Source organism: Trachymyrmex cornetzi, unplaced genomic scaffold (genome assembly GCF_001594075.2).
Source record: "Trachymyrmex cornetzi isolate Tcor2-1 unplaced genomic scaffold, Tcor1.1 scaffold83, whole genome shotgun sequence".
Classification (NCBI taxonomy): domain Eukaryota; kingdom Metazoa; phylum Arthropoda; class Insecta; order Hymenoptera; family Formicidae; genus Trachymyrmex; species Trachymyrmex cornetzi.
The window spans coordinates 3,776,007-3,797,497 of record NW_017300169.1 but is presented as its reverse complement, the minus strand read 5'-3'; the positions used below and the strand labels follow the sequence as shown (position 1 = coordinate 3,797,497).

General features: G+C 32.5%; 4 protein-coding genes across 7 annotated transcripts in view; 3 read left to right on the top strand and 1 right to left on the bottom strand.

Moving 5' to 3' along the window:
- The first annotated feature begins 4,174 nt into the window (after positions 1–4,174).
- Positions 4,175–9,490, top strand: LOC108768912 (pancreatic lipase-related protein 2). Its single transcript, XM_018519599.1, has 8 exons — positions 4,175–4,501; positions 5,569–5,649; positions 5,940–6,205; positions 6,343–6,817; positions 7,266–7,517; positions 7,943–8,057; positions 8,348–8,554; positions 9,351–9,490. Exons 1-8 carry the CDS (start codon positions 4,417–4,419, stop codon positions 9,433–9,435), a joined length of 1,566 nt encoding a protein of 521 aa, XP_018375101.1. The 5' UTR covers positions 4,175–4,416; the 3' UTR covers positions 9,436–9,490.
- An 844-nt stretch (positions 9,491–10,334) lies between these two features.
- On the top strand, positions 10,335–12,092 carry LOC108768914 (probable N-acetyltransferase CML3). The gene is made up of 2 exons (XM_018519605.1): positions 10,335–10,793; positions 11,377–12,092. Exons 1-2 carry the CDS (start codon positions 10,495–10,497, stop codon positions 11,891–11,893), a joined length of 816 nt encoding a protein of 271 aa, XP_018375107.1. The 5' UTR covers positions 10,335–10,494; the 3' UTR covers positions 11,894–12,092.
- Positions 12,093–12,094: 2 nt separating this feature from the next.
- On the bottom strand, positions 12,095–15,307 carry LOC108768913 (L-galactose dehydrogenase). 4 transcript variants are annotated; one of them, XM_018519604.1, is made up of 9 exons: positions 15,125–15,207; positions 14,827–14,900; positions 13,580–13,726; positions 13,386–13,497; positions 13,138–13,299; positions 12,823–13,053; positions 12,630–12,761; positions 12,336–12,508; positions 12,095–12,247 (listed from the first exon to the last, which is right to left on the bottom strand). In XM_018519604.1, the coding sequence occupies exons 3-9, from the start codon at positions 13,720–13,722 to the stop codon at positions 12,172–12,174; spliced, it is 1,029 nt and encodes a 342-aa protein (XP_018375106.1). In that variant the 5' UTR covers positions 13,723–13,726; positions 14,827–14,900; positions 15,125–15,207; the 3' UTR covers positions 12,095–12,171. The 4 variants fall into 4 exon arrangements, with proteins under 4 accessions (XP_018375106.1, XP_018375104.1, XP_018375102.1 ...); XM_018519602.1 differs by lacking the exon at positions 14,827–14,900 and having other exon boundaries at positions 15,125–15,307; XM_018519600.1 differs by lacking the exon at positions 14,827–14,900 and having other exon boundaries at positions 15,057–15,137.
- A 2,099-nt stretch (positions 15,308–17,406) lies between these two features.
- Positions 17,407–21,491, top strand: part of LOC108768886 (pleckstrin homology domain-containing family G member 5) — a 169,093-nt gene continuing 165,008 nt past the window's right edge. The window contains exons 1-2 of the mRNA XM_018519560.1: positions 17,407–17,651; positions 20,956–21,114. Of these exons, the coding sequence (XP_018375062.1) occupies positions 20,982–21,114 (133 nt within the window). The 5' untranslated portion in view covers positions 17,407–17,651; positions 20,956–20,981. The remainder of the gene's footprint in view (positions 17,652–20,955; positions 21,115–21,491) is intronic.

The window sequence follows — 21,491 nt, the reverse complement described above, 5'->3', positions numbered from 1 at the left end:
TTAAGTTACAGCGATGCATTTTTCTCCAAGCTTATTTCTAATGAAGAGATAGCTGATACAATATATATACCTATCAATTGAGAAAGTTGTTAAGGCCGAACGCATTTCAAGAAAGTGCAAGAGCGCAGTGTGCGGATACGAGTAGACTTTAACACCAAAGAAACGAAGAAAATTTCTTACAATACGAAAATTAAGTCTTCAGAGACTCTTCTACGATAGGTTGATGATTATCTTGTGGTCGAATGTTTTAACGAAAAAAAATCGAGATTTATTAAGTATTTTGTAAATTCGCGCGATGCGTTGAGATACAGATTTCGTTTTAGATAAAATTTAGCGTATTAAACGTTTCATTTTTTATTTTCGTTGTTATTATGTTTGTTAAGTTTGACAATTCGGAAGCGATTGCTGCATTTTCGTAGCGAGAAGGAAATCGTCAATCGGGAAAATTATGTCGTCACGATTCTCGAATGCTTAAATGACTGATTTTATTCTCAATTGTTAATCTGAGTGAGCTTTGTCGAGTATATCGTGTGCGACACGATATACGTAGGACTCCAGTTTCGCTGTTAAGCGACGCTTAAGTCGGTGTTAGATTCGCGTTAGTCCGATGTGCGAGTCAACGATACGCGAACAAGCGATTCGTTAGCCGATTAGATATATATAAAAAAAAGGAAAAGAATCAACAGTAGATATAGTAAAGCATGACAACTTCAAAGGGGTAATACTACTACCGTTGTTCCGTTAATTGTTTTCATAGATTTTATTGCATCGCGACCGCGTCGAGTTATCCGCGATCGAGAAGCAAGCACAAAATACGCTATTTAATTGCGGGAATAATTAACTCGACATTCTTAATGATATAACATAACGCGCGCTGCAATATATGTCAATAATTCTGTTCGATTATGACCGGTGCTTGATCGGCTGAGATCAAAACTGGTCATGCCTGATTATAATTGACAATCGACAGAATTAAAATGTTCTTAAATTCGACAAAACGAAAGAAAACGAACTAGGAAATTTGACAATTCTGCTCATTAAATTATTTCAGCATATTACTTTCCTAAATGAGTCATTCGTAAAATAAAAAATAATTATGCCAATAAATTAGAAGAGGTATAAAAATGTTATTTATATGCAAATCGACAAAATTCGTTTCCGGTAGTAAACGGACGGAAAAAAATGGAAATTAAATATCGATTAAATGAAAATCATGTCTTTATAATATCGTCCTTAATTTGTTATGCGTGCACGACATTAATTATATTTTACGAGTGACACAATACAACATAAAATAGTGAAAGAGACATTAATTTTTTGACGAAGCTGCGCGTTTGTTGGAAAAAAGAATGAGCGCCGATCGTCTATGCGAAATAAATCGAGGGATCGATAGAATTCATAGATAACCTCTGGAGGAGAATTTTCCTCTATATCCCGGAAACGAGCGATCGATTTCGATCGACGTATTTAGTCAATTAGAGAATCTCTTGGAATATTTCCCATAGGTCGATCTGAGCGATTGCAAAAGGCCCTGAGGATTAGAAAGATGAAAAATATATAGATATATATATATATAGATAAATGTATATGTAGTATATATGTCGAATGTACACAGACATGTAACAATATCGAGCGCTTTTGAAGGATCGATCGCGCGAGAGAGCGCACGCGACGCGGCCGCGGCTAGCCAGGACTATTTTTCTAAGTTGCAAAGTATAATAAATTAACGACGTGTTGCATTCTCGTTACTAGAGTATATTATAATGTATATTGATATTTTAACTAGGCGAGATAAGTATGAGATAATGTTACGAGCGAGTAATATAATGAGACTATATATCACTATAATTATCACGATTGTCGCACGATCCAGCGATAATCGCAATTAGCAGAGGTTCGCGCGTGCGGTCGATGCGCGTGTGACGCGCGCGGCGTAATTAATTAGTTCGAACGCGAGTTAATCGCGAGACGAATCGACGAAGTGTGGAACGAACGTGAAATACCAGTCGAGAGACTGGTCACGGGAAAATAATGAGAGAAAGAACGTTCGGGCGGCTTTGTCGATTCGCGAAAATGCGAGACGAAGGTGCGAAAGAGACTGTAGCAGAATAAATGGAATAATTAGGAGAGCCCAGTGTACGTAGATGAATACGAGTGTATGTTTGAATATGTGCGTGTGTGTGTGATTTCGGATATGAATGAGCGAGGAAGGGAGTAATGAATAAGCGTGTGTCGTTCTTCGGCCGCGGAGAGTAATAAGAGAAAAAAAAATGAATCGTTCTGTCAGTCACCTCACCTATATTATACAATATCATAATAATATGCTGCCATACGATATAAATATATGTCTACGGTAAGGAGTATATTAATAAAACATTACAAATAAATATGTTATAAGTAATCTAGTACGTGTCTGTACCCTCTCTTCTTCATATCGGTTATTTTTCTACACAAAATCTACTGAAGCATATACGTGACAATTGCTCGTTTTCTGTGTTTTCAAATGTATACCGTATTAGCTGAAAAATTTATTAAATTAAAAAAATTGAGGTAAGTAAAACTCAACTGGTGTTTATATGTTAAAATTTTTATCTTCATATTGCGAAGAATAAAAAGAAATTAATAATTCTGAAAAATAATAATAAGTATAACAGTCTCCATTTTGCTAATTTATTAACTCTTTTTACACGTTTATTGAAAAAGTGAAAGTGTACCTGGTATTATTGATTTAAATAGCTGTTTTTACAGCTGATATTATTGCTTACTGTTTTATATCTGATATTATTGATTTAAATACCTGTTTTTACATCATCCGAGTTAATTGTTTGAAAGAGGCAATTAAAGTTAACTTTTATGTATATTGCTTCAGAATTATGTAAATGCGGAAAATCGTGATAATTACTCGTTTCCGGTATTTTTCAAACGAACACAGTTCTAGTAAACAAAATTTATTAATTTTAAGAAATTAAAATAAGTAAAACTCAGTCGGTGTTCATAAATTACAATTTTTATATTACAATTTTTAATATTTGCAGGAATAAAAAGAAATTTATTTTTTTTAAATAATTCCTACATATATATATTTTTTTTGCTAATTTTTTAATTTTTTTTTCACATTTATATAAAAAAAGTCAAAGCAAATTATTGATTTAAATAACTATTTTCACATTTCTCATCCTAGTTAAATGTTTTGAAAGCGCCAATTAAGAATCAACTTTTACGCGTATTGCTTTAGAATTATGTAAATGCGGAAAATCGGTATGAGCAAAGCGTAACCGAGATATTCATAACTTATAATTATCTTGCTTTCGATTTATGTAATTTAAAGGTTCATGCACGATCGCGAAACTCACTCGGTCGGTTTGCAAGTAAATTAACCTGAAGAAAATTGACCGTATACTGATCCATAAAATAGGTTTCTGTTTTAGAAACATGTATGCATTCTAAAATGATTCTGTTTCGTAATTCGTAACAATACATTAATTCGACAATAATTCATACACGATTATATAAAACAGTCATGTAAAAAGAATTCCTTAGCACCCCCTTACTCCAACCTGTTAGCTTGCCCATAGATGGACAAATCGATCTGTTTTCCATTTCATACGCTGTCAGGTTTCATGCCAGAGGACACGTCGCATATAATTTATTTGAGTGAAAGCGAATAGCAATGCATCGACGCATGTTCGACCGCGCGCACGAAGTTTCTATTTATTCTGGATAGTATGACACAGTTACATCATGTCAATGCAGTTGCAGTTATTCAGCGAAAGCGTACTCGCGCTCCAATGTCACTGAACTTAAACCTATAGGTGATTATTAAGAATATATGTATATATACATATATATATATATATATATATATTTAAATTAGCAGATTTTCTCGACAGATCACACAAGACATTCATTTCTGAATAAAGAAAAGGAGAGTTCTTCAGATTTAAATCATTAAATTATGACATTGATTTATCTTTTTCTACAGTCTTCTAATATCTCTTTAGAAAGTGCAAAAATAGAAAAAGTAGGAAAAATACGACATCATAGATGACACAAAAGAGAAATAAAATAGACGACGTGATGAATTTCTCTCGATTGCGAATCCGAAGCGAACTAAGACGAATGTTAGAGCAGTCGTTAGGCTCTGGCAAGCGGAAAGGTAGTTGCGCAAAAAGAAGGCTGCTCATAGAAGGTGCGCTTTCTACAGTTTGGTAGAGTTCCCTGTCCCTGGATAAGCCCGACGGTAGGCAAACAAAAAGCGCGTCGTGCCGATCGTGACAGAAACTCGAAGTATTTCGGCGAGAAAAGAAGAGGAACAACAAGAAGAAGAAGAAGCGGTAGAAAGCGTGGGAGAAGACGCAGAAGCGGGATGCAACGATTTCAACGAAGGACGCGAAGTTTCAACGATTCAGTGACAAGATGCAGTCAGTTAACGTTTATCGCGTTCTACTTATTTTGCAGATAATTGCTATTGTTACAACCACCGTTGGAAAATTGCAGCCTGGTGAGTGCGCTAATAAATGTGTTGAACGTCAGGATGATAAAAAGAACGTGACAGTCAAGTTCACAGAATAAAAATCAGATATTCCACTAATAAAAGAGATGACAGAAAATTTTTTGACCTTATCACATTAAAACTGATGTAAATGATAAATGATGATGTAACTGATGTAAATGATAAATGATAAATGATAAATGATAAATGATAAATGATAAATGATAAATGATAAATGATAAATGATGTAAATGATAAATGATGATGTAACTGATGTAATTGCATATTTTATATATATCACATATTTGTCAACTTTTCCATATTTTTATGAGATCCATATTTTTATGAGATAATCAGATGATTCTATCAATGAAATAATATTATTGTATGTATATAAAATTCATTTAAATATAAATATACATAACTATACTTTCTTCTTTACTAATCACGTTTATATATATGGTTCGTTAACTTTATATATACAGTAAAGTTAACGAACCATATATATAAACGCGATTAATTAGTGATTAAATACAGTTTGACAATCCAGCATAATTTGCGGATATTGTTATATAATTGTTGTAATTCGTAATGCACGCATATATAAAGGAGAGAAAAAGAGAGCCGCTGGAAACGGAATATCTAAATTTTCTCATCTATAAGATAATATAAGAAAAAAAAATCACGTAAAACAAATTCCACGTGTACACATGCTCACTATGTACACGAAACAACATTCGCAATGATTTGCAAGTGAGAAATACCGGCGTACTTTGCACCTTAAGGTCGCATTTACATACGACATACTTTCACAGCGTAACTATTATAACAGGGTTGTATAATGCAATATTATGATAGATCGAAAATTCAATGCGAGCACAGGCTATAGCATCCACCAGCGCGGAAATCATACTGAAGCGATGCTGCACGATTGATAATTTGCAGTGCTTCAGGTGAAAGTAAAATATAAGTGGGGCGATCAGGCAAATAAAAATTGATCAACAAGCGGATGTACAATACCACGATTAAAGACTTGTTATTGAATTTTTCCAAGGTAATATCGTATCTTTTTGCAGTCAAACTATTCGCGGCACGGAATCGTGCTGTGCTAAGACGGTTTGCCATCTCTCGTGAAGAAAAAACTAAAGTTTGTTACGGTAAGATAACAATAGATTACTTTATTGGGAATAATTTCCATTATTGCATTAATATGAACTAATTAAATATAAATTGACATTTACATTGTAATTTCTTTACAAATAAATTTTAAAATAATTTTTATTTATTCTCAATGTTATGAATGTTAAAATAATAAAATTTCAAATCGAATTTCAAACCAAGTAAAATATAACAATAAAACGGTTTATTTTTGTTGAGTTTTACCATATTATTCTAAAACAAACGAGTATTTATTTCGAATTAATGAAAAATATAAAAAATATTTCAGATCTACTCGGTTGCTTTGCGGATCCGCCGCAGCATTTATCGATAAAACGAGCGCCAGAGCATCCTAGTGTAATTCAAACTAGGTTCTTCCTCTATACACGTGCGGACCGGCAAAAACCGGAACCCTTACAGTACGGGGACGACTTAAAATCCATCGTACATTCCCGATTCAATGTCAGCAAACCTCTCAGAGTGTTGATACACGGTTTCAAGGGCAGTGGGAGCGACGTTGGCGCAATACTTGGCATAAATTTTCTTCTCGATATAGTAATTTTTCAGCATTTTATCTTTCAATTTTTACACTTTAGATAAAATATCCTTTTCTTTTCCAATTTAAAATAAAAAAATTCTCAAGCCGTCGTTGAAAAATTTTTAAGAGCTTTAAAATTCTATTTAACATACAGGAAGACGCGAATGTCATCATTTTGGACTGGACGAAGGGGGCGGGCACTTCTTACGGAAATGCTGTAGCAAATAGCGAATTGGTTGGCCGGCAACTGGCTTTGGTGCTTTTAGATACCATCAATTTGGGTGTCGATCCCGCCGATATTCACGTGATCGGTTTCAGTCTTGGTGCGCACGTGGCTGGCTGCGCCTCGGAAGTATTAAAAAGAAAAAGTCTACTTCTGGGTCGCATAACAGGTCTCGATCCAGCGTCACCATTCTTCAGGCATCATCTGTTCAGAGAGAAGTCGAGAAAATTGGATGCCACCGACGCCCGTCTCGTCGATGTCATTCACACCGATGGCTCTCAGGATTTCATGGACGGCTTTGGCCTACTTAAGCCGATCGGACACATCGATTTTTTCCCTAACGGCGGTAGAGAACAACCTGGCTGCAACGACATTAAAAATTCGGTGGTGGTCAGTCACTTAAAAGGTGAGTTAAGAGTGATTAAAGCGCGATTAAATTGTTTAATTTATTTATGTATTAATTATGTAATTACGTTCGACTTTGACTTATCTTTAGTTAGGTATTCACAATTGATTATTCAGGACCATCTTAAGTAATGTCTTAAAATACTAATATGAATTTGTAATTGGTTTATAACATCTAAAGACGATCTTAAATATAAGAAACGCATGAATACCTGCTTTAAAATTATTGTTGAAACAAAAGATTTACATCATGCCTAAGTTTTGGAGAGAATATTTTATTCTCACAGTTTTTTAATTTATTACATAAATTTTTATGTATACATTCAATACATTCTGAATTTATTTTGCGGTATATCATAAAGCATTTAACCTACTTTTCATTAGAAAATAAATATACTTATGCTTTTATAAAGTAGTAAATCATTAATTTTTTTTATCACTTATTATAGAAGATTTATTGGACAAGAATATAGCGTGTAGTCATTTAAGAGCTTTTCAGCTCTATATAGAGAGCGTTCGCTCGCAAAATGAGAAATGCAGATTTATTGCATGGCCTTGTCAACAAGGAGGAATATCCTATGCAAAAGGAACATGCTTCCCTATGGAATCAACGAATTGGAATCAAGAGATGGGTTATGCGGCTAATCGTGGACCACTGGGAAGTTATTATCTGGCGACTAAAGCCGAAACACCGTTTTGCGGTATTAGAATATAAGGATAATTATCTTTTTATTGGAATAAATGTCTTGAAGCAGCGTATTGGCATTAATTTTATTTATTAATACTGTTTATTAATACTAATTTATGTTAAATGGAATTCCATATATAAACATATTATTAAACAAATAATTTCTTATATGTATTTACACAAAATTGCACAATTGTTGAAAAAGATGTTAGCAATTAATCATGCAAAATTAATGTTTAGGGACTTATTATTATAAAATTTGGAAAAAGTCCCCTAACATTAATTTTGCACAATTAATTGCTAAAACCTTTTTTAACAATTAATTGTGCAATTTTGCATAAATACATATAAAAAATTATTTGTCTAATAATATGTTTATATGGAATTTCATTTAACATAAATTAGTATATATTAATTTAATATTCTCGTAAATTTTAGGTAAACCAGTCAGGGCATCAATAATGACGTCTGAAGATATATTAAAAACATCTGGTACATTGTTCTTCAGAATCTTTCTTACTAATTCTACAACGCTCTTCAAAATTCAATGCACGTAAGTCAAAATCACTTATATATAAAGATTATTTTAATTTAAGTAACTACTTTCATCGACAATTAAAATAAATGTCGCACGAATTTTAAAAGTTTTGGTTACGCAATTGATATTAGGTTTTACAATTTTTATCGAAGATATAGTGACTTAATTATATTTTTTAATAACAATGCATATTTGCACAACGCATGCGGATAAATACTGTGTAATCTGATAAAAAAAGATGAATCTGAGTTTCATAAGCATTAATTTACATGTAACAAAACCATTAATTCTAAATATTATTCAAGATTACCCAAACAAATAAACGAACGAATGATATTTTATAAAATTGCGGCGGTGGATTTTGATGCGTTAACGGGAGATACTACATCGATCACCGGTGTTATTTCATATCAGCGCACTGCTAACAAAACAGAGGATGATACTGCACAAGATCCCGATGCAGACATAATACTTTTCAATAAACTAAGTCTAGAAGATCGTAAAGGCCATAGGTAAATATGCGTTATAATAATTTAGATTTGATAAACTCGTTAGCTATTAAATTTATTTAAACGAAGAAAAGAGGGTTAATTTTCTATCACGTTTCATGATTAAATTCATTTAGATATTTAAATCAATTATAGACAATATATACAATAATTTGATCAGAATTCGGGAATTGTATATATATAATTTTATATGCCATAAAATATTAAAGCAAAGAAATTATGTAAAATATACATATAATTTTTTATATGTAAATACATATTTATTGTACTTCATACAATTAATATATTATTGAATAATTATTTTTTGAATGTATAAAATATATTTCTATAATTTTATAATTTGTATTATTAAATGTGTATAATATATTTCATACATTTATTTATATGTACACATATACAAAATATATATATAAATATATTTACATACATTGAAAAAAAATTACCAACTCTGAGTAAATATTTTTTTAATAGTTGCAAGTAAACATTTATTTAGAGTAACTAAATATTTGTTCAATAAAAGAAAATGATACTTAAATCAAATTAATGGTTCTTGTATCAAACAAATGTACGTTTATATTTAAAAAATATTTACTTGGAACTATTAAAAAAATATTTACTTAAATTTAATCTTTTTTCTATGTATATATTTAAAGTGTACAACATACAAAAATTATAACTAGAATTTCATATTGAAATCTGATGCAAATTATAGATCGTTCAAAGTAAGCTTTATGCAATAAACTGAAATAAACTGCGCAATACAATAATAGTTAATTAAATTCTTTTTTTTATCATCCAGGTGGGAATATTGCAGAACGAATACTGTAATTAATTCACACGAGATGCACGTAGAATTGAAAAATGAACGCTGCACACCGTCGTAAAATATCTCTGCCACGATATAACAGTTTTATATTCGAATAAAAGTGGTCTGCATTGGTCTGCTTCTACAAGTGATGTTTTCAAAAAAAATCGCAAGTTTTCAATTGTTTTACAACATCTATATTCCCCTTCCAAAGCGCACAGATTAATTTAATCTAACCTAATAATCTATTTTCTGCTCTTGCCACAACGTATAAAAAATTGAGTATCAAATTCGAGTGCCTCATTCCGACGAATCGCGTGATTAAATTGTGGCAAAAATTAATAAGCATACAGACGCGACAAATAATTTTACTTACTTTACCGACCCTCTGCGTCGCCGACGTCACCGATGCCGCGTCTTCGCGCCGCCATTCCGTCATTTCCGTCATTCTGGAGGCTCCAAACATTCGCTCGGCCAACACATGTTGATTTGAAAAACACGATGTGCATTACCACGATATGAAAGTCACCCGGCGCTTTACACAACACTCCCGACGCTTATGACACGCACGATCTGCCATGAACGAATAAATAACGCGAAAAGATATGACGATTCGTCGCACACATCACACGCACACGACGCTTACCGAACTTATAATGACTAGCGAGAAATTCAAAGTACGCGCGGACAACTTCACGCAGGTGTTTAAAATTAGCAACTTCATTGGCGATGAGAGAGGCGAAGAAACTGCCTCTCTCATCGACGAAGTGCCGTCAATGTATTGTAGATCAAAAATCTCGTAATTTAAAATATTATAATAGGTAAAAATATTAAATCGTTGAGACGAGGAAAGGATAAGTAACCAAATTTTTGGCACATTCTGATAACGTAACAGGAATGCGGTCTTTTTTTAATTCGGATCGTTGCGCACAGATGGCACCGATATAATTTTCTCACTCGCTCTCGTGATACTTGAGTATGAGTGCTCTGCTGCTCTGCGTATCCTAACCTCAAAGTAACACGGCAGCGAGCAAGTAAACAATAACGAGGGCTTACGTTCGGAATAAATAAGATGATCCAACGTATCTAGTAGAGTAGATGCATATTATAATAGCGTGACCCAAAGTGCTCCTCGAGAATGAGTCACATCGTGATCGTACGTGCCTTCAAGCCGGGCGACGAGACCGGCTGCAAGAAATTAATCAGAGATTGCGTGATGTCGTCTCTAGGTGCTACGTTCTGCGGAATGTTATTCAAGGAGATAACTTTTCAGTTGATTATTCTGTTGTCCGCGATAATGTTCATCTTCTTCGGGATGCCGTTAACTGTCTGCCTTTTGGTTGTACCTGTAGTCATAGCATTGATATATGTTGGAACGTACGCCACTTTCGCTGCAAAGCTAACGGAGATCAATGGAGAGGTGGCTAACATTCCGAGGTATTATATCATAGATCGTTTAATTTTCTGGAGCTGACCAAATCTATAGGTTTATTCTTTTTAGTTAAAGTTCTTGCATGATTTGCCTTTTCTCTTTTTCTTTCCAACGTGGAGGAAAAAGAAAGAACTGTGCAAGAAGTTTGGCTAAAAAGAACAGACCTTATAACATAATTATTGGGCCTGTTTTTTTTTAGTCGAACTTCTTGAACGAGTTATTTTTCCTCTTTTTTTCCCTCCAACGTGAAGAGAAAAGAAAGAAAGATGAACCATGCAGGAAACTAAAAAGAACAGGCCTACTGATACCAAATCTGTAAAATCTATTCAATTTATATTAATTAAAAGACATATTAGTTTCAAGGATCCAGAGTAACATAACTTATACACAAAAGAATGAATACTAGGTATATATTTTGATAAGAATAATCCAAACTTGTTGATGTAGCATAAAGAAAATTAAATTGGCATTTTTGACAAAGAAATTTATAACTGAATGAATTTAATAGATCCACCGTCAGCTCCAAATTGTTAATGATACTGTTATTCGAGACAATCTATTGTAACATTTCAATGTTTTTGTTCACAGGCTTTATATGTCGAACGCCTTCTCCTGCTTCTGGGTTGCTGAGGCGTTTGAGCCTTACCTGATGACACAACAGCCTAAGGAAGTTCATTATACTGTAATGAGGGAAGAACAATTTTATCAAGCCAAGTTAGATGTCTCTTTACAAGCCAAAAAAATAGTAGGAACTGTCGGTTTAGGCAAGAGTTACAGGTTAGACAGAAGTGCGTGGATAAAGAGGCTATGCGTGCACGAGCGATATCGGAGAAAAGGTATAGCATCGTACCTGCTCAACGATGCTGTACAATTTGCGATTGACGCAGGGTACAGCTGTGCTAATCTAGTAGCTTCCGAATACACAGAAGAGGGTAGAGAAGTGTGCTTTAAAAAAGGGTTCGAACTTAAACAAATGTATCACAAGTCTATCCTAGGATCGTATATAACAATATTAATGTACGAATTAACATATCAGATCAAACCGACGGAGGACAATTACTCACCTATGTTAGATTTTGAAAAAACATTTTTAACTCAATTCTAATGATATATTTTTATAGTATGCTAATTGTATGAGATAACGAATCTCTTGAAAAACGAATGAGACTGATCAACTGTTACTGTGTTCTCAGTTAAACAAAGTGCTCGAGCCAAATAGTGATCTACCTGAATGTTACTCTTAGTATTACCTAAATTTTTGATTAACTAACAACGGAGAGAAGGGTATTATTTTTTACGAAATGTTATGCATTCCATATATTGTTACATACTTCATAGAATTCTATAAATGATATATAGAGTAGAAATAAAAGTATATATTTCTCATTTCTTCTTGAGGCCTTCTTTGTACATACGGACGTCTTTACCTTCCCAGTGATGATTTTTTGTTGACAGAAACCTAAAATAAACGTTTCCATATATCCCGGTTTAAAAGAATAAGCTGAAAAAAGTTAAAATGCATTAGAAAAAATTTTAATGAAACTTACTTTTCTTTAATTTCTTGCAATACTGCCTTTTCTTTTTCCGTAATGCCATTTAGCGTCACATCCAGATTTATCTGCAACTCCTTCATATTTTGTATTCCAACTAGATTAGTGTCCACATCCGCGCATTGCATGGAGTGCCATATCGCCAATTTGCTGAGTTCTACGTCGCGATCCTGTTATTTTTTTATAATGTTATTTTTTTTCAGTAGCATTACAGCAACAGATAGCTTGATAGTCAAGTACAATAGTTACACTACAATGCGTCTATTTAATTGACATTTATTGTTAACGAACCTTGCAGTATTGCGCGGCTTTCGCGCATTGTTTCTTTGTCTCTTCGGAGGCCGAATGCCAGCTCTGTGGCCCGTTATTCGTTAACAAACCCATACACAGTGCGGCGGCGTTAATTAAACCGATTTTATGCTTCTACAAGATAGTTAATGAAATTGTCATGAAACTTGGCGACGTACGACACGAAATTACGCACCTTAAAGAATGGAATGTACTCCAACAAAGTGTCATCGATGAGAGTATTTCTCGAATAACTCAATACAGTGGCTACAATGTTACTCTTTTCGACGCATTCTTTTAGTGCGGACAATGTGTATGCAGTTACACCTACATGCCTTGCTTTGCCATCAGCCACGAACTTCGATAATTCCGGCAAAGTTTGTGTGACTATTACATCCATTGTGGGTGCAAAATCGATATCGTGAATCTGTAAATTTTATTTTTTAAATGTTTAATTGTTTTATTAGATTTAATTTTATTCACGTGAAATGACAATGTTCAATTATTTTACCTGAATAAGATCAACATAATCTAGCCCCAACAATTCTAAACTCTTTTTAAAACTCTGTCGAGTTTTCTCGATGGTGAAATTGAACATATTGTCGTAATCTAATTCATATCTGCCAACTTTCGTCGAGATGTAATAAGCTTTGCGCGGAATCCCCTTTAAGGCCTATAATAAATAAATGCGAGATAAAACATCAGTCGTTCGATATATGAAAAAAAATTCTGTAATCTTTTTAATAAATTTTTGCATACCTTGCCGAGTATTGCCTCAGATTGGCCTTGACCGTACCACGGTGCCGTATCAATATAATTAATGCCTTGTTTTATTGCCTGACGTACAGTTTCGATAGCTTCTGCTTCGTTACTGCAGTAATAATATAATTATGTAATAATTATCACATCATGACGTTTAACATAACACTCGCACGAATGATAAATAATTTTACCTTAAATTGTAAAGAGCACATAGCGTAGCGGAACCAAAAGCTAATTTGCTCACAAACATCCCTGTTTTTCCGAGCTCTTTGTATTCCATAGCTTTTACCGCTTCGGGATCGTGAAAACCCTCGACGTAGGTAGGAGGAAACATGTTTCTGAAAATATTACGATAAATAATGTGATAAAGTGTAAGATTGGAAATCGAAGTGATTTTCGAAGGCTCAATTTCCTATGTTACGATAAAATCAAAATGTCTAATATTATATTATTATTTCATATATAAATTCTCACGTATAAAATGTAAAATATTTTATTCTTTATAAAATATATCATTATTTTAATTCTAAAAATATCATGTGACAGACGTTACATTTATATTCGATAAAAGCAATCACTACGCTTTAAGAGCAATTGTTACCAGACAGTGACAATATTTTTCTATATTCTTCTATAGATATTTAATTGTACATTATTTCTATAAAAAAAAAGAAAAATAGAATCAAAAATATATAAAAAATTATATATAACCAGTGTATCCAGCGAATAGCCTCGAATATTCTTGAATCTTGGAATTATTTTGGAATTTAAGTTATTCCAAAAAACTCCTGAAAAATTCCAGATTAGTCCTTGAATTTCAATATTGACCTGGAATTTTTGTCATTCTTTTATTTCAAAAAATCAGATAACGTGAAAAAGACATATTTCTGCGCGTGCGCAAAACTATGTCGATAACGATAAATTTTACGATGATTTTAGATAAAGCTTTGAAAACAAGTACGGACATTGAAAATCGGATTAATAATTTAATGAAACGAAAATAAATTAATAATTTTATAAGTTGATGTTTGTGATAATAAAAAGGAAAATTATGTTCGAATATAAACTCTTACAGTTGCAGTAAAGGAAGTTACTAATAGAAAACTTAAATTTAATGTATAAATATATAATTATAAAGTAGAATATAACAAAGAAATTATTTTTTGCGTTGAATTGTGTTCGTTTAATATTATTTATAAAGCATTAAATGATATTCTAAATTTGTTTGCATTTTAATTAATTCGTCATACACAGTCAAAAATGATAATGGAATCGACATCGAATCGATGTCGATTCGACGTCGAAAGCATCATTCCATTATCATTTCTGACTGGGATATTGGATCGTAACTTGAATACAAAACATATAATATTGCGCGAATCAACAAAAATTAATTAACTAATGAAAATTAATCGACCTGGAAAACTTGGATTTTTACCTGGAATGTTCTGGAAAACTTTGATTTTTACCTGGAATGTCCTTGAATTGATTAGTCAGATATCGTTGGATACCCTGATAACAGATGCGCAATAGTAAGAATATAAATTAATGATATTTAACAACATTCAACGTTGAGAAAAAAATTACATAGCCACAATTATATCAATCACGTATATTTACACATACGCACAGATATATATTTTAATTTATTCGTTCAAGATATATTACAAATGAGTTGCAAGAGTTGCACAACGTCGTCTGTTATCTTTTTACTATTTTCGAAAATATTTTTGTACTTGTTTATTGGTTTCCAGATATTGCAGTGATAACGGATATTTATTGCGATGACCACGTCTCACGGCAATGAAACTTGGACTGAGCTTTTATTACTCAAGTGAGCGGATTTTAATCGAGTATTATCGTATATGCACTTATGATATCGCCCTTTGAATGAGGAGAGTGGGATAACAGACTAAATGCATGGAACTTATTTGATGCATGGAACGACGACTTATGCAACGTTGCAGTTTTGTGAGATGTTGCCATATCTCACAATATAAAAGTCCACTTTAACAAACTTAAAGCTATGGCACACAAAAAACTTGCGCAGTAAGGAAATCAACATGTTGGATTGGCTACTGCTTACGTTATGGCCCTACGGACTCTACCGTGACTGGTCAATTTGCTTATGTTTTACTGCTTAAGTTTTTTGTGTGCCATGGTCCTAAATCGAACGATTAGTCCATTGGAATTGGCCAATTGCATCTGCCGTCAAACTGAAATGCTTTTGGTCAATTTCAATGGACTAATCGATTAATTAAGTTTGTTAAAGTAATCCTAATGCCCGTATTCATAGTCAGACCTTGTACTTAAGGCTTCTTTAAATTTATCTTTAGATGCTTAGTAGTTAATGAACTAATTCATAGAATATCTGAAGACAAATTTAAGGAAGCCTTAAATATAAGGCCTAACTATGAATACTAGCATAAGTCTCTGTTTTTTATTCCTGCACTTTCTGAACTAATGCATACAATAAGTTGAAGTGAAACAAATGTACGTTTGTTTCACTTCAACTTATTATACTATGTGCACCAGTTCACAGAGTGCAGGAATGAAAAACAGACCTGTTCAATAACACTGCACGCTGTTACGTAGTACCAGTTACTGATTAAACAGAAATCTATCGAAGTTCTACTTTATCGATAAATTTACATAAAAATTTGCTTCTCTATTTTCCCCATTTTAGAAATTTACATAGAAATTAACTGTTAACATGCATGTATAAAATGTTGTTTCTCTTGAATCGGATCTGCATAGTGATTTTTTATTACTCCATGTTTTGTTTTAATAGTACTCTTTTGTGTTGCTATCAACATAATAATGTAATATTTATAATAGTAACAATATAAGACGATGATATAATAATACATATGACGATAATGTATATAATTATTATATTTTAGAATATAAAGATTATGTTGTTTCTAACAACACTCTGATTAAATAAAAACGCTTATTTAGAAGTTTAGTTAGAGAACGAGAAAAGGTAAGTCGTATTTCGTCTCATTTTATTTGTAATTCGATTATTTTTAATTCTGTGAATAACTTCAAGTAACGTTAAAAAATTAGAACGCAGTGCAGATTATTCGCATTATTTAAGAATTCGATAATCATTTTTCTCTCGTATTTTCGACGTTATATATATATTGATATTCTATAGTAGATATTATTTTAACATTTTGAAAAGTCTATTTACCCGGGATTTACAAACATTATTCTCTATTCTGTTATAAGGTTTGCTCTTCGTAGCTAAACATTTTGCGTTTTATATTCTTTTCTCTTGAACGTCTAATTAATCATCTATCTTATTTCAAGCGCTGAAAGTATGATGTAGCGCGATTGCGAGGAATAGATTTATAATATATTTTCGTATTTTTTCATATCTCACTTTTATAAACTCGATACATAAAAATATATCATTCAATTGCTAGGAAAAGTGATTGCTCAATTTACTTTTTTTCTTTTAAATAATGATTATCTGTAACAAAAAATATTTTCTTGATAATAATCTCAAAATATATTTACAACTTTTAGAAAAACTCATTGTTATGTACTCAAAATAAAAATTCTATAAATTTTACAATATTTTTCAAAAAAAAATCGAATTTGTTTTAATTTAATAATCTCGATCGAAATGTTAAATTTATTAGGATTCAGAATATATTCAGAATAAATTTGATGTAATGATGGATTTGCATATATATGAACTTTTGAAACAGTTGAAACAAATATAAATTATTATTTGCATACAGTATGTATTTTCCTATGTGTTAATGCGCGTATTTAACATACAATTTACGTTACATGTATTATAAAATCTCAGAGAGAAATGCGCGCATTTATTGATAGAACCAAGGAATGAATACGGCCCTACGTAATTCCAAATTCGCGTCCCTCGCCAACTTCAGGGTTAAAGACTCGGAGCGCCGCAGACTTCAGTTGTTTCGCTGTCGCGCGCGCGTTCCGCGCGCGCTCGTTTTTTCCTTTTTCGTTTTGTTGTCGCACGAAGACCCCGTAATTTCGGAGCGAACCGTTTTCTGGGTTATATACCGGACGTCTCGGCGCGATTATGTAATAAGTAGGGGCCCGGTCGGTCGAGGCCCTGTGCCCTCGGGGCCACCGAGAAGTGAGAACTCGCAGCCAAGATAGAGGCCACTGGTCAGTGCACTCGTTCCTCTCGCGCGATCAGCATCGCGGCCGGCCGTCCCGCGGAAATTCTCTAAAGAAATCCTCACACTACGATACATTGCTGCTTCTATCTATGTAAGTAACACTTTTTTCCCCTTTTTTACGACTTTAAATTTAACCACACGATGTATACTCGATGATAAAGGTCTGGATAGAAGATACATCACGCGCGGAAAAAATATGGAGGACCGTCATGCGTGATGATTTGTTTCTTCTTCGTGACATAACGGATTGATGGAAAGAGAACACAAAGGTTTTTTGTAAAACTCATCGCAGGAGATTTTTCTGCGACATCCTGATACGCCGATAAATTGATAAACACCATTAATTTTGCATGATATGTTATTATATGCAAGAAATAGCTTTCAATATATTATTACATTTATGATTATTGTGTTTGCGAGGAAAACATATCGCTTATTTATTCATACATATAAATACAAAGGAATTTAAAATTAAGTACTGGATACCATCATTGTTAATATACACGGCATGTATTTGAAATACTTTTATTTTAAATACAGTATTTATATAATACGATTGTATTTTATATTTCAGCGTAGTGTACTTAAAAGTACATAAAAGTATTTCGTATAATATTTCGTATTTCAAATCGAAAGATTGAATATATTTTGTGATTCATATAATAAGATTGATTATCAATCTTAGAATTTGAAATAGAAAATACTTTTAATCGTTTTTTGAAATATTGAAATATTTAATTTTGTTTTGAAGCACAAAATACAAAATATTTTTATGTGCTCTACTGAAATGCAAAGTACAAAATACAATTGTGTTACAAATACCGTTTTTCAAATAAAAGTATTTTAAATATACATGGCTAACTGTGTATATAATACGATATTTATTTCGTGCGTGTCGCAATTTATTGTTTTGATGTTTTCCATTGGGAAAACTAGTGTGCAACACTGGTGCACACTAAATGCAATTGAATGCAAATCATTTCATTGTTAATAAATAATTTAATCCTTATTTAATTACATATTCTTTGTTGTCACGATAATTTCAAAAGGATTAAATTATTTATTAACACTGAAAATATGTAAACCGATTTGCACTCCATTGCCAGTGTTGCATTAGTTTTCCCTCGTGGAAAACGCTATTAGTCATTCCAAGTGGGGATTTTCTCCATACGCGAAGCATCGCCGTAACATCACGGGGAGTGCTTTACCGCTTATCTAAAAAGCGCAGCAGCGTTTGCCGAGTCTCGATAGTCCCTTAATCGCGTGAAGGAACAATTCTGGGAGTATAAACGATAATAACGACGAAACTGCCGGCCGGCGCGCAGACGATAATTGAGCTGTCCGAAAAAGCGGATCGACGTTCCAAGATTTCAATTAAAAAAAAAATTAACACCGTTAATCCTCGCTCTTCGTGTACATACATGCGATACGTACGATAGGTGATTCGAGAAATGCCAGAAATGTATTATATAATATCTATACAACACTGAACAATATTACTTTAATATTACTGCACACGGAAAGAACGATTTGGCTGTAGAGTCTAAAAAGGAGGATGTTAAAAAAAGGCTGATTTTTGCCCAGAAAGGTGTAAATAAAAAGAATAGCGTTTTTTTTTTTATAGATTTCGACCTCCTGAATATGATAATGTCAATAAAAGTTTGAGATCGATGGAAAACACTTTGAAAATTGAGCATAAATTATGTATTTAAACAAATTTCAATATTTTTTGCTTACTTTTCAAGGTGTTTCTCCAAATGCCACGAACTTTTTAATTATTTTATCATATTCAGGAGGTAAAAAATCTACAAAAAACACACTATTTCTTTTACTTGCACCTTTTCAGGCAAAAATCTGTCCTTTTTGTAGGATATTAAAAAAGGTTCAATTTTTGCTCAAAAGACATAAGTAAGGGAATAGGTTTTTTTGCAAATTTAAATATAGTCCATGAAAACTAACACTGAATAGAAATTGTGTGAAAAAAATATGTATTAATTAATATTAAATCAAACATTTTGATTCTTTGTTGGGGTCATTGTGAGTGTAAATTAACTTATTACTCATAGAACTGTAATAAAAACTAAGTTTTAAGTAACATATTAAGGTGATAATACAGCTCTGTGATTTATTTGACACTTTAAGAAGATCTTAAATACAAGAATCAACTATGAATACCAATCATGAAATTATGCAAAGTCATATACATTCTGGTATCACGCTATCTATCGCACTTCAAAATCGCTATTGGTTGACGTATGACGGTATTGACATTTCAAAGATTTAGGACTAAAGGTCTAAGACGACTTTACGTTTCATTTGTTCCGACACGAGGGTCGCGTTTCATTATGGAACAGGGACTGAATACGGAATTTTGTTCACCGATTACATCAGCGACGCGTATCTTTCCCTTTAAAACTCAACTCCGAAAGTCCTTAATTATACCAGTATTGGTGGAAGGAGGTCGAATATCGGTACACAACATAAAATTTTCATAATACCGGCATATACATAATTTTTCGATGATACTGATGTTATATCGATTTTTTATCGAACCAATATTGCAAAATAAGTCAAATTTGTAGTATACTCTCGATATGTATAACATATAATCTCACGAAAAAAATTAGGAGTATGTAAGAAAAAGATAAATTAAAGTACGTAATAAAACTATATATTGTAATTAATTAAGATCGAATTCATCTGCGTTATTTTCTTGTAACTTTTTCTGTAAAATATGCACTGGGAATGCACAGCAATTTGATTGATTTGACAATATTGCAATGTCAGTTAATGTAAAAATAATAAATACATATAATACCATAGAATTAATATCTACATACATATTCATCTCTTAATATTTACACCAGTTGGTTTTCATTTTAGTTATGTTAAATGAAAATACGTGGACATATAATCGATATTTTTTACACCGATCGTTTCCAACGCGATGGAAACGATCTTATCTCACGAGAATCATAAATTCACATTTATCATCCTAATCATAAATTTGGCTTTAAATGTACGACATAAATATAAATTTTTTTTCTTGCGACTTTTATAATGCGAGGAGCTCCAGTGGCTTTATTGCGATTAAATATTACAAAATATTTAGATCGCAATTTAATTATGCTCCAGTACGCGTGTTTAGAATCAGTATTTTTATAATAACAAAGCAATTATTACGTGTACGTACTTTTATGTATGTACGTTTATATATTATTGAAATAATAATTTATTTTTTACCGTAAAGGAAAGCCCCGGTCTGTTGCAAAGTCATCTCTGAGGACGAAAAGTAAAAGCCAAGTTCTCTGTAATTAATTTACCTAGTATAAGTTTAGAAAGAAGAGCTTTATGTTCCGTATAATTTGTCCTAACTAATATTAAATTTGCTTAAGGTTTCCACACGTTAGTGGCGGATATCATGCCAACAAAGAAAAGCGAGCAGTGGTATGCGGATTGGATCGTTGAAGCGGGTGTATGTACCGATCTACCTGGAAGTCTCCAAAGTAAAGACGAAGTTCTGCTCCGCTTGGACAATCTACTCCGTCAACAAGGTGCGTCGATTTATCTATCGTATATAATCTGTGCTTCGTTCTTTTCGTTTTATATTTACTGTAAAAATCTAACGTTAAACGTGAGATAGATATTTGAATGTTTTTTTGATTTAAAACGTGCATTCGTTGCCGTATTCATTTGAAAAAGAACAAGTCTTTTGCTTTTGAATTTAATATTGTATACATATATTGTTTTATTTTAATATTTTATTAACATCTGTAATAAAAAGAGTAAATTAATTGCAGCACGTTTCTTGGCATAAAAAAGCTCTTTACAAATTACAAATTAAATTAACTAAATTTTTATATTAGACATAATCGTATCATTCTTTGCCTCTTACTTTGAAAATTGTTAGAAATTTGATACGTATTGTATT

Bases quoted from the DNA above. Each gene is read 5' to 3' on its own strand.
- LOC108768912 (XM_018519599.1), top strand. From the start codon at position 4,417: ATGCAGTCAGTTAACGTTTATCGCGTTCTACTTATTTTGCAGATAATT. The intron at 4,502-5,568 runs GTGAGTGCGCTA...ATCTTTTTGCAG, and splicing joins CGTTGGAAAATTGCAGCCTG to TCAAACTATTCGCGGCACGG. The intron at 6,206-6,342 runs GTAATTTTTCAG...TTTAACATACAG, and splicing joins TAAATTTTCTTCTCGATATA to GAAGACGCGAATGTCATCAT.
- LOC108768914 (XM_018519605.1), top strand. From the start codon at position 10,495: ATGAGTCACATCGTGATCGTACGTGCCTTCAAGCCGGGCGACGAGACC. The intron at 10,794-11,376 runs GTATTATATCAT...TTTTGTTCACAG, and splicing joins GAGGTGGCTAACATTCCGAG to GCTTTATATGTCGAACGCCT.
- LOC108768913 (XM_018519602.1), bottom strand. From the start codon at position 13,722: ATGTTTCCTCCTACCTACGTCGAGGGTTTTCACGATCCCGAAGCGGTA. The intron at 13,498-13,579 runs GTAAAATTATTT...TTATTACTGCAG, and splicing joins TGTGCTCTTTACAATTTAAG to TAACGAAGCAGAAGCTATCG. The intron at 13,054-13,137 runs GTAAAATAATTG...TAAAATTTACAG, and splicing joins ATTATGTTGATCTTATTCAG to ATTCACGATATCGATTTTGC.